General features: G+C 37.5%; 1 protein-coding gene across 1 annotated transcript in view; it reads right to left on the bottom strand.

Moving 5' to 3' along the window:
• Nucleotides 1-12,834, bottom strand: part of PCLO (piccolo presynaptic cytomatrix protein) — a 307,080-nt gene that overhangs the window by 48,215 nt on the left and 246,031 nt on the right. The window contains exons 12-16 of the mRNA XM_082257080.1: nt 10,722-10,772; nt 10,148-10,278; nt 6,805-6,898; nt 2,239-2,310; nt 1,615-1,792 (exon numbers count right to left, since the gene is read on the bottom strand). Coding sequence (XP_082113206.1) covers nt 1,615-1,792; nt 2,239-2,310; nt 6,805-6,898; nt 10,148-10,278; nt 10,722-10,772 — 526 coding nt within the window. The remainder of the gene's footprint in view (nt 1-1,614; nt 1,793-2,238; nt 2,311-6,804; nt 6,899-10,147; nt 10,279-10,721; nt 10,773-12,834) is intronic.

The raw sequence follows: 12,834 nt of genomic DNA, 5'->3' as shown, positions 1-12,834 counted from the left end.
TGTTTGTGTTTTGTGCAACGTTTTTTTTTTTTTTGAATTTCCCTCCCTAGTTCCGCTCCCATGCAGCATTGCTGCTGCAGGGAACGGAACTAGGAAGTCATCACACCGACGGAGGACGGAGGAGCGGCGGGGATCTCGGATGGCGGTCACAGCAATGAGAGATCATCGCTGGATCGCCAGGAGAAGGTAAGAGAACACCGGTGCGCTCTCTGCACATCTACCCCGAGCGTGACTCGGGGTTACCGCTCCTGATAGGAAAAAATCAACCCCGAGTCACGCTCGGGATCATCGCCAAGGAGGTTAAAATGCGGCAGAGAAAAAAGTGCAGTAGGTGTTTTACTACAAGAATAATGAGACTGCAGATGACGCAGCAGTGTAAAATTGGCGAGCAGCAGCAGGACAGTTTTATTTAGGCATAATAGGTCTAACACACTGTTCTTGCACTTTTTTTCTCTTTCAAATGATGCAGTGACATTTTGAAAACAAAAGGCAGCCTAAAGAATAGATAAATATCACCCCTGAATACCCAACCCTGAAATAAAAGTTCATTTTTTGAAGGGAGGTCTTACAAAAAAAATAAAAAATCAGCTTAAAAAGGTCCTATTAAAATAAAATAAAAAATAATATATCCCCCAAAAATGTTTTCCTGGAAAAAAAAGACCACTTTTTTTTTAAAGTAAGCCTTGCTGAAAAATAAAGCAGTTTACCGTTTACCCTATACTAAAATCCCTATCAGCATACAATAAAAACAAATATACAGTACTCTCCAATGAAATGATAACCCCCAAATACTGACACACTGAAACCAAAGACCATTTTTTATAGGAAGCCTTGCGACTGAACCCAAATCATCCACAACATAAAATGAAAGACAAAAAAACCCAATAAAAAGAACAAGAAAGGCAGAGGGATCGATTGCCTTAAGAACTAGCAATTAGAATTAGTGTACAGTTTTCTACCTGACACTAATCTGTGTCTACCAGCCTTCCAGAAGATTCCAGTATAGCGAGGCCCTTATTTATCTTCTATACATAGTTCGAACACAATGTGCATTATGGTTTGAAAAAAACCCACAGGTTTCCTCCCAAAACCCATGGTAGCAGTGACCCCATACCTCATCCCTATTCTCTTATGTATAGTTTCAGTCTTGGAAGCAAATTTAACCATTTGTTCTAGGAAATTGTTGTATATATTTATGTCTCCAAAAAAAGTCTTAAGACAATATAGCTAGAAAGGAAAAGATACACCACATTTAGCCGTACTCAAAACCTGTTGTAACCAAGTATTGTAATGACTTGCTGAGTCATTTCTAAATACCAACATCAGTCAGTGAATATGCCTACTGTTAGGTGGCAGATTCACCAAGGACTACACAGCTGATTAACTGTCATTACCAGCTGCACAGGTTTACTAGCTCCTTTATAGCATAGCAAGATTCACTAACTGTATTAAGTACACTAATCAGGCAGACCCGTACTGTGTGCCTTCATACTGCTAGTTCCCACGCTTGTGGCCAAAGTGTGTACTCCTGCTTTTAACACTACACAGAGTTAAAATATATATATTTTTTATAGTTTTAATTTGACTTTAATTTGGGTATTATAATTGTGTTACCTTTAGATGGATCTGGAAAAATTCCATGACTTCTGCTTTTAATGACTGATGGCTTTGGTGACTGCTGACTGCTTTGGCCAGAGTGTTTTGCATGGTCGATACTTTCACTTTGCTCCTTCAATGGGTACCATCGCGGCATATTGTCCAAAAAGGCAGCATTTGATAAATCTATTAACACCTAAAAGCAAAGGAATTTATATTTATAAACACATAAAAATGTAAAAACTATACATATGCACCTATTTAATTAACAACTGTACTTGAGTACTGGTGTTATGTTTTATTTGTAGTATTTACCTGAAAACACGCTTCACTCATTGAATACAGATATATAGTACATTATAGATAGATTTATTGGTTTTACTCTGGAAAGTTTTCAAATTATCAATAGCAAACTTTCAAGTTATTCCAATTTATTGTATATAATACAACTGCAAGAAATTGGGAAGATATAAAAGAATGGAAAATATAACAAATGACAAGATTAAACTACTTTCTTTTTTCTGCTGTCACTTTTTAAGACTTGTTGTCTCATGTTAGATATGACAATAAAGTTTAAACCAGTTTTGGGTTAGCGAGATTACATAGTTTCCGAACCACTTTTTTCAAGTGTCAATGGCTTACCTCACCAAGAAAATCATTTGAAGAGAACCTGTCATAATCCCACACAGTAACTTCCAACGTTTTCTTCTTTAGCTGCATTAAAATTCAAAACACAGTAAATTCAATTTTCACCTTGTCAAAAGCACTCCATCATTTTCACAGGCAGATTATTAATGGTATTAATGAAAAAAAAAAACTTGATAACTTGTTGAAAGACATTACATATTTTCGGTATTTTCAAGAACACTTCAGTTTTCAAGCTTGTCCAATGACTTATTTGTAATATTGATGTTAAAATGTTACTTTGTTATATAAACCTTCAGGCTGGGTGCATACTGAATTCAGAGCGGCTAGCAGAAGGAGTCGGGTGTGTCCCCGTGCACTGTTTCAGGTCCGAATTAGGTCAAAATTTTTGACTGAATTCTGACCTGAAATGGACCAGAAACAGGTACAGGACTTTTCTGCAAGCCGCTCTGCAGCAGACATGGAAATGTGTAAACCGGCTCCATTGAGAGGCGGTCACAGTCTCCTGTCATGTGTATTGGATGCAGGCAAACCCGCAACCAATTCGCAACAGTGTGAACCCAGCCTCAAAAGGTACCAAGTTACCAATGCCGGTACTACCTTAAATGTTAAAGTAGGTCAGCCATAAAACCTTTTACTTTGATAGGTTCAAAAACCAAATATGTCAGTGTGTGCTAGGAGCACTAGCACTTTAAAGAATCAGTTGGATACAATTAACTACTTTAGGACCACCCTCCGCAGTACCGTTGATTGATGGAATCCATCACTGAGCATCAACACTTAGCATACGCTTTTTACATGATAGAATAGACCATAAATTATAATGGTCATAAAAGCACAAAATAACCCGGCATCTGAGATAGGCGGTGGCTGCTCAGCAGCAGCTCCAAATGGATCGGGAATAAAAAAAATGAGCAAGCATAGTAAAGCCTGCTAACATTTAAGTCCTTTAATTTAAAATATATAAGTGCCTTTGATGAGTTGTAAACAGGCACAAACGAGTCAAAAGCCAGCATTTTGGTATCTGAAATTCGGCCTTGCCCCTGAGAAAATGTCACCGATGACAAAATGCGTTGGGATTGGCTGTTACTAAAGACACCACGCTTGCTTAGCCATTACTCACGGCGCTCCTTTCTCTTGAGCTGAACTTAAATGTTAGCAGGCTTCACTATGCTTGTTCATTTTTTTTTATTCCTGATCCATTTGGAGCTGCTGCTGAGCAGCCACCACCTATCTCGGATGCTCCTTTATTTTGTGCTTTTATGATCATTATAATTTATGGTCTATGCTATCTGGTAAGAAGTGTATGCTAAGTGTTGGTGCTTGGTGTTGGATTTCATCAATCAACGTTACTTTTACACTTTTTTGCACTTTATGGACACGCTTGTTTAATATTGAAAAGGACTTTTCATTAAAAGGACTTTTTTATGTTCACCTAACGCTGGATTTTGCACCTATTTCATTATATCACTTTCATATGATTGATTTTTTTCAATGATATATTTTGCTCATAATTCATTCACTGCATATTTACTTGCTTTCATGCCACATTATTTATCATATGATTATTCATGATTGCACTATTAGGATTTAGTGCCGCTTTTTATTTATATATGCTACATTGATCACTACTGCATGCTACCTCTGGAGCTTACTTCATTGAGAGCCTTGAGAGCCATTTGTTCCATCTTGTTTAAAGCTGAACTCTAGAAATGATTGCATATTTACATTGGAACAGCTTCAACCAATGTAAGTATGCATATCTCATATCTGAGGGGCCACTGGGAAATCTGACAATCACTGCAGTAGTCTATGCCACTGCATTGATAGCTGCAATCTTGCATGTCCTGTGCTGACTGGCTCCCACTCTGCAAACAGACAACAGGGGGTCACTTGTTGGGCACTGTCACCATTCGCAGAATGCCCTTTTATTTCAATGAGTATTAGGTGTTACATCAAATATACAGTACAATCTTGTAATCACAGCACTGGGAATAACAGTAAACAAAATGAAATAAAAGTGTAAATACCTAAAATAATATGTGTATAATAAATCACAAATTCAAGAGTGCTATGCAACCTAAAAATGCACTAATATAAATAAAAAATAATAATATACAAGCTCATTTAACATAGTCACTGCTGCTGCCTTAGTACCAAAAATAACCTTTCCAACATCATATTCACCACAAAATAAAAAGGAATATGAGGCAGCGCTGTAAAGCGCTGTAAAGTGTCCTTTATAAATGTCCGCTGCAATACAGTGAACAACACCCATGAAAAATATCCCCAATGTCCACAGATAATTCTTCTAAAGTGCTCCAAAATGAACAGATGTGTGTCACCACTGTGTCATACACACCACTCCCCAACACCCATCTGTAAAATGTATGAAATGCATTAGGGTGCACCGCATGGTACCAGAAGGGATGTCAGACCCTGACTTCAAGTGAAGAGGTGGAAGTCGCCGCATGTGGGCCGGGTGAGATGACATGCGCCTTTATTTATTGATGTTTGTAAGTGGATTTTATATATTGGGCAATACATCGCTATACTTTTTAATGGAGTTGCAGTATGTGGAGCTCTTTTTTCTTTTTTTATGTAATTCATATGGGGTATTACTGCTACTGTTAAAAAGTCAGATCCTGGTGGCTTGTGAATAACTGGATGTATTACACAAGTTTGTTTGCTGATGCTGTATATGACACACAGGGTGACACACATCTGTTTATTTTGGAGCACTTTGGAAAAAATATCTGTGGACATTGGGGATATTTTTTACCACTGTTTTTCACTGTATTGTATTGGACCACTGTTTTTCACTTTATTGCATTGGACATTTATAAAGGACACTTTATGATATCAAAGAGCTGCCTTATATTCCATGTTATTGTGTGGTGAATATGATGTTAAAAAAATCCTAGGTGTTCTTAATTGTGCAAGGTGGAGAATGTGATATCCCCACCCGTTCTCACTACCTCAGCAAATTAGAGAACACCTTGTATTAATTTAAAAAAATACAAGACAATCTGTGAATCATAGCAGTGCCAAGCAAATTACCCCCTGGTCAATGTGCTGAGGGGAAGCTACTTGACACAGAACCTGGAAGATTGTTGCTATTACTGCCAAAATGCTGACTGCTACAGTGATTTCAGCTTGCCCAGTGACCCCTCAGGTATGAGATATGTTTACCTACGTTGGTCCAAGCTAGACCAATGTAAGTATGCAAAAAAGATAATTATTAATAGTACATATATTTTATATTGAATATACGTAATATCCTTGAAGCGCAGTATTCCCACATTATTAATTTTCTATACTGTTTGAGGTAAAAGTCACTATACGAGCAGCATCAGGGATAAGAATTTGTATTAATATCGGTTTCCCACGACAGCGCAAGAATCACACCAGAATAATTGTATCAATGAAGATAATACCTAGAGTTCAGATAAACTCTTTCAATAGCAATGGATTACAATGTTTTACATGTAGTTTAGTCCTAATCTAAAAATGTATTAATACAAATATATTATGAAACTGTTCTATCACATATTGACCAAGCCAATAATACCACACTTTATATCACTTAATATCACACTTAATATCCCACTGTCAATGAATACCGCAGCAGATAAGTGTGAATGCAGCTTTATAGGGGGCACAGAACAGTATGGGTTCATTTATTGGGGGGGTGGTAAAACTCCATAGTTAAGACGTGTTAAGACATGTTTTATCACCCCCGCCCCAACTGTACCCCCTTTAGCTACAGTGGGCCAGGGGTCTACACATGTCGCAGCCACAGCAAGAGTTATATGCCTGGTCATGGTTGGTGAGTGTAGCACCTAGCATGATCCATTCAAATGAGTAAGGCCGCTCTGCAAGTGCCCTGCATTCTTGCACAGTACAGCAAAAGAGGGGTTAAAGCAGGCAGCGCTGTGTTGCTTTCTCACCACCTAATTTAACCCCTTGGACCCCCACAGTTGTGGGGTGCTTGCAGAGTGGCCCCATGTACTTGAATAGGTCACAACTGGCAGGTGGTAGAATGCACCAAAATCAACAGGGGGTTTAATTCCGCTGCGGCATGTGTACACCTTTTTGCTGTTACCAAAGCAGCTAAAGGGGGTAACGATTGGGGGCGGCAAACCTGTGAATCAAACACAGGCTTTACCACCCTCCAACTTTACATGTAAATGAGCCCTAAACGTGCCACTGCCGAATGCAACTAAGGCCTCATTCACTAGTGCAGCAGGCACTGCTGCTCCTCTGAAAAGTGATCTGAGTGTGTTTGACAGGTGGTGAGGAGGCCATAGTTTGCCTCCTCACCACCTGATTTAAACCCATGAATGCCATGCGATGCATGTGATTGCAACACGGTAGTACGACAATTAGTGGTTTAATTCTGGTGTGAAAAGGCAACACTGTGCCCGGTGATGTTTCACTTCTCCCATGTTGTTCATTTAGACCTCTTTAAGGTTACCCACCCCTGCTCTAAAGCAACCCTTATGACATAATTTAACTACTCCAGTTCCAGTTGAGTAGATTCTAAACACAAACCCAACAAACCTGCTCAATGGAGATGTTTTTGTAAATCACTGTCTGATTCCATTCTGGGTTTAAACTTTTCTGTACATATTTTGTTCTTCTTTTATATTCAGCACTGAAACAGAAAATGTGGCAATACGAGAATTGTGAGAAGTGGTAATGTTATGTTAAACAGACCAAATGTCATATTTATTTTGTCATTTAAGATGCATGAGCTAAGTCTGCAGTCCCCTAACACAAAAATGCCCCCCTTACAGGAATCAAGTGTTCTTTTTCTCATCATCTCCTGTCTAATGTGAAATGACGTGGCTGTGTGATTCTGCTTGACACTTTCTGCAGCCCTGTAATTGAAGGCCCTTACCAGTGGCTGCAGAAGGAATCTGCTGGAGCCTGTGCAATACACCCACTATCCTTTAATCCCAGTGGAATGCTTTCCAGGCTCTTGTGCAAAAAAAAAATAATAAATGTACATTTTTTTAAATGAATATGTGGGCATTTATTATTTTTGTTTACCAGAATTGACTTAGCCTTTAAGGTGGAGATAATTCACCATATTCATGCAGTGGCCATTAAAAAGTTAGCTTAATAATCATAATACACCCCTGACTTTAATGGGAGAAGATAAAGTATGACTAGAACTTTCAGTTCAAGCTAGAAATTATTGTAACTGCTAGGGCAAAAGGAAGATGTAGACGCTCCAAACTGAAACTCCAGTGCTTGTAGAAGCTTCATCAGGAGTGGTGAAGATTTCTACATTTGTGCGTTACTCATTAAGGCACCAAACTCTTACTGAAACATAATTTTACATAAAATATAAAATCTTGATTATTGTTAGCACAGCTGTGCTGACCTAATTACAAAATAGTAGTCAATGCTTTAGGCAAAAATGGCTACTGGTTAATTACCAAATTTGGTTTCCTTTAACTCACCAGGGGACCATTACAATTGTAACTAGTTTGAAGACATAGTTTAATATGACATCAGACCTTCTAAAGGTTTTGGAATCCAAACAGCATAAATCACTTGCAAATATTGACCTTTTTGTGAAAATTACTTAACTATATAGACTGATACATAAACACTAAAGGAAATGTAGTGCAGACCAGAAAATCAATCAGATGTCTGCTTTTATTTCCTAACCCGAACCAAAAATGTAAGTTGGGTTTCAGTTGTTTGTTGTACTCTCCTTATTGTCTTGTTTGTGTAAATTATCCCCTGAATATACTGTATGTACTTTTAAAAATTATGAATGTTCTGCGACTTCTGTACTGGAACATCGTTGGAGCCTTCTAGAGGTTGTTTTCATAGGCAATGACATTTCTCAGCACAATCTAAATTATACATTTATATACAGCTAGGTTTGTAGTTATAATATTAAAAGCAAATGTAACAGTGTCCAAAGTACAAATAGTGTGAACTTTTTCCAAATTGACTATATATTAACTTTACAAACTGTTAGCAATAATACCAATAACAATCATCTTTTATTAAGAAATAATTTGGATAGAATGGGGCAGCAACATTTTCTCGGTACTATTGAAGGACATAAAAAAAAAAGTTTTTATAAATTGTATTTGCATGGAAATAAAAATTTATTGATTTTAACAAACTTTGTAATGTCCTTCGACGGTACCAAGAAAATCCTGTTGCCCCACTCTATCCAAATTATTTTTTGTTGTTATTTAGGATGTGGGTACCTATACTTTGAGATTAAAACTTTCCTCTGAGCAACTATTTCCATTCATCTTTTATTGATATTCTGATTGCTCGAAATAAACCTAGGATTATAATAGTAAATAGCCCAACTCTACCTGGCATTCTGGACAACCATGACTTGGCTGCAACGACCCGGTTTTGAGACACAGTGCAATCATTACACATAGATGTGAAAGCACAGGAAGCAACCAAGATAAAACATAAGATACACATAAAAGACATAACACAAAGATTAAAAGCATACAGTGTATTTGACAATACAAAAAATAACCTGTGTGGCCATATGTGTTACAGGCACACGCAGTCCAGTGAAAATACTAAAGTAAAAGCTAACATAGACATATACAGCAAACACAAGCAAAATTAAAAATTCTAATCCCATTATCGGTTCAAACGTGCATTTATCACAAATAATAATTATTATTTTTCTGGCAACTACTGTTTTGCAAAATCATTTTAAGAAAAAAAAAATGATCACACTTTAAAAACTTGACATTAGAAAGCATGTTTTTATATCCTGTGGATCATGTAAAGCTCTTTTTATTTCACAATGAAACAAAGGTTAATTTCAGTTCTCAAGAAATCGATACATAACTTCGATGTGCCACCACATAGTGACAAAAACTGAACCAATTTCAGCAAATATAAAAACAAAATTTCACAATAGCAAAACTGTTTTGCTGTCAAGGGCTGTCCATGAATCACAGGATGAAAAGTTCAGAACATATGGTGATACTGAATATTTCAAAAGACAATATGAAGAAAATACAGTGAATAAAGTGCACAAAAATAAATAATAATAATAATAATAATAATAATAATAATAATAATAATAATAATAACACTGGAACATAGGGTGTATAAAACTGGTGAAACTCCTTACTCACTTACTGTACTTACAACCTGTCATGGAAAATGAAATATCAAATCTAATAGGTTACTATCATTAAACACATCCTTATTAACACTAATTCCCACTTTTCACTAATTATCTTGCTACACCTATCACTAATCAAAGCAGAACTTAATAGTCAAAGCTTACCTTATTTTTTTCTATAGTGACCATGTAGGAATTGTAGCCTAAATGCACTAAAGTTATTTAATTAAAATTTACAAAGCAAATGCATCATCAATAGAAATGCTGCATCACATGCAGCCATGTTATGCAATCCAGTGTCAAGCATGGACAGACATCCCATTTCACTCTTCTGCACTCCAATACATTTTGCCCCTCCCAGGGGACTGAGTGATAGATTCTAAGCCCCCTGGGATGGGTAAAGTGCAGGAGAGTGGAATGACACATATATCCATGTTGGACACCGGATTGTAATAGATAACTGCCCATTTTTTATGAATGGTGCAGAGAAGGAGGTGATATTTCTGAGGAAGTACGCATTATGCCCAAACCTGAGACATACTTGACAGGTGAGAGCTGCTAGAGAGGATGAACCTGGAGCAGCACTAAGCTCTGTTCAACTTTTTTTATTATTGCTCCAATGTTACAGGTCTATACATATATAGCAGTCCCTGGGCATTACATTCTTCCACCTGTTCCATGACCACTGATATTCACTGCTGTCACAGAGAAGGACTGTACGTCTATAAAACATTTTACCTTTATTGGAATTACTGGTTATGTTCATCTTACCCTCTTCCTGGAAGGAGATATACTTTCACAAAAGGATCTGAATAACCATTGTTATCTCTGGGAACGAGGTTCCTTGCTTGAAGTATATGGATAATGAGATTACCAAGATGTTTATCATAATTAACCTGAAGCTACAATAAAAGAGAAGAAAATGTTATTGTGAAAAAATATCCAAATGCATAACCTCTTTTTCCTGAAGACTAAACAGCTTAAAGTAGGGCAAAGCAAGGGTATGCCACACTGTTAAGCATGTGGTCAGAACATGACCTCTACAGAGGCCTTCAGTTAGGATACAGATGGAGATTTCTTTGTAACAGGTAGACTGAAAAGATAGATGGTTAGGTTTGCTATATTCAAAATTGAGTTAATACATTTTGTGAAAGTTTACACTAAGATTTGATAATACATTTTTTTTTTATCTTTGTCTCAATCGTTATTCTTTAGTATTTTTTGAATACTAGTATTTAAAGATCAACTTATTCTAAAAAAATAAATCACAGAATGTCACCAAAATGTTTAATTTCACACATAAAGGTAAAAAAAAAAAAAAAAATAGAAATGGAATTTTAGATACCTGAATGTCGCCAGTAATAGGATGTGAGTGTGTTTTTATCGCTTCCGTGGACTGAAAAATAAAATAGCTTTTCTTAGCATACTATTTTGTAATGCAATTTTTTTCAGTCATCTTAGTAACTTTCAAACACTACACAATTGGCTTTGATGGCATAAGAGTAAATAATCAGGTGAAAAGACAATTATTATTGCAGTAGCTAGAGTGCCAAAAGTTGCCTGTATGGCATTCACTAGGTTGTAAAGAAAGTCACTTACTTTGACAAATGTTTCTTACAATAAAGGAATAGAAAGAAGACAGATCATTGTTAGCAGCTACCAGTCCCCTTTTTTCTTGATCTAGTCCGGTATTTTTGTAAGGTGTGCTGCAGCACAGACATGTCCAAGTGTGTCTGTGATATCATCAAATAGATTGTTTAGCTCTGGCTCATTACAACAAGATAGCCTTTTTTTTAGCCTCTGTCAAGTTCCCTCTGCACTTTGGCAGTAAGGTCTCTATAGCTACTCTGATTACAAAGCTAGTAGTATTTAACAAAACCTCTTTGCAGAGATCTTTAGCGAAGAGTGGGCCACCCTAAAGCTGTCCAGACATGGATTTAGTGTCAGAATACATTGATCAGTGGCTTCAGCAAATTGGCTGTGGCTGCTGATTAACAAAAGTTTACCAACATTCCTGTTCGACAGGAGTCGACCTAAAAATCGAATCCAGCCAAACAGGATCGAATACATATTGATCAAAATTTTGATCAATCTATGAGTAGGGTTAGACTCCATAACTTGTGCAAACCTACAGTGTGTCTACCACCAGTGATACAATGGGTACACACTATTAGTATTAAAGTAATACTAAAGCTTTTTTTTCTAAAATAACAAACATGTTATACCTACCTGCTCTGTGCAGTGGGTTTGCACACAACATCCCAGATCCTATTTTTTTTTTTGAGTCCCTTGCCAGTGCTCCTCGCTTGTCCCCCTCAAGCAGTGCACCCAGAGAAAGCTGCTTGCCCTGGGGGCACCGCTTCATGCTCACTCCTGAACCGCTACTCTATGCATCCATAAGACACATAGAGTCAGCCCACCCCTCTGCTCTCTCCTCATTGGCTTACTGGCTCTGATTGGCAGCAATGGGATCCAAAGGGCTTCTGCTGCTGTCTCAGCCAATGAGGAGAGAGAGTCCCCATACAGCTGAGGCTATTGTGAACATCGCTGGATAGGAGGGGGCTTAGGTAAGGATTGGGGGAGCAGGGGGGCTGCACAGAGAAGGTTTTTTTTACCTCCATGCATAGAATTTATGAGGGTAAAAAACCTTCAGCCTTTAGAACCACTTTAAAGATAAGGAGATATTCGATAATGTAGTGCAAAACAATAGAGTTCAGTAGTGCAGAGAAACCTTATATTGGTGGAAAACAGTTTAGTGTTCTATGACTGTAAGTGCTCCAGTCATTCTGTGTTAGCTTTTGTGTGTTACCAAACTGGTATTTCAGCATAGATGCTGACATCACAAAGTTCCTGTAAACAATTTTTATTATCAAAAACTCCTCTCTGTGTGAATTGTTCAACCCTTGATGCAAGCTCAGCTGAGTCCTTGACTGCAGCTCCAACATTGAGTTCTGCCATGTCCCTCCACTGTCCCATAGGTCCATTTATATACTGTATGCCTGGCTGCCATTGGTTAATGTTTATGTTATTAAAATAAATAAATATATATTTTTGCTAAATTTCTTATAATATATGTAGATACTGTACATGTTGAAAAAAGTGACCTACAGCCTTAACAGTAAATCTTCAAATGTTGATGGGAATTATACCCACTGCCTAGAACAGTTTGGTGTACAGAGCCTATAGAAGCTAGATATGGCCTGAGCTTTTTTCCAGCTATAGAATTCAGCTTCATTATTTTCCTCAGAATGAAAATCAGACATTGATAAACAAGAGATTGCACAGGTGCCTAAGTGTTGGTTCACACTATGGCGATCCGACTTCGGGGGCGACTAGTGAAGTCGCCGTGCACCTCGACTTTGGCGCGACTTGCATGAACTTCACATAATGGAAGTCAATGCAAGTCGCTCCGACTTCAGTCAAAAGTAGTGCAGGAACTATTTTCTAAGTCGGAGCGA

The sequence above is a fragment of the Pelophylax lessonae genome, assembly GCF_965119305.1.
Source record: "Pelophylax lessonae genome assembly, chromosome: 4".
Lineage (NCBI taxonomy): Eukaryota > Metazoa > Chordata > Amphibia > Anura > Ranidae > Pelophylax > Pelophylax lessonae.
This window is presented reverse-complemented; position numbering and strand designations above follow the sequence as displayed.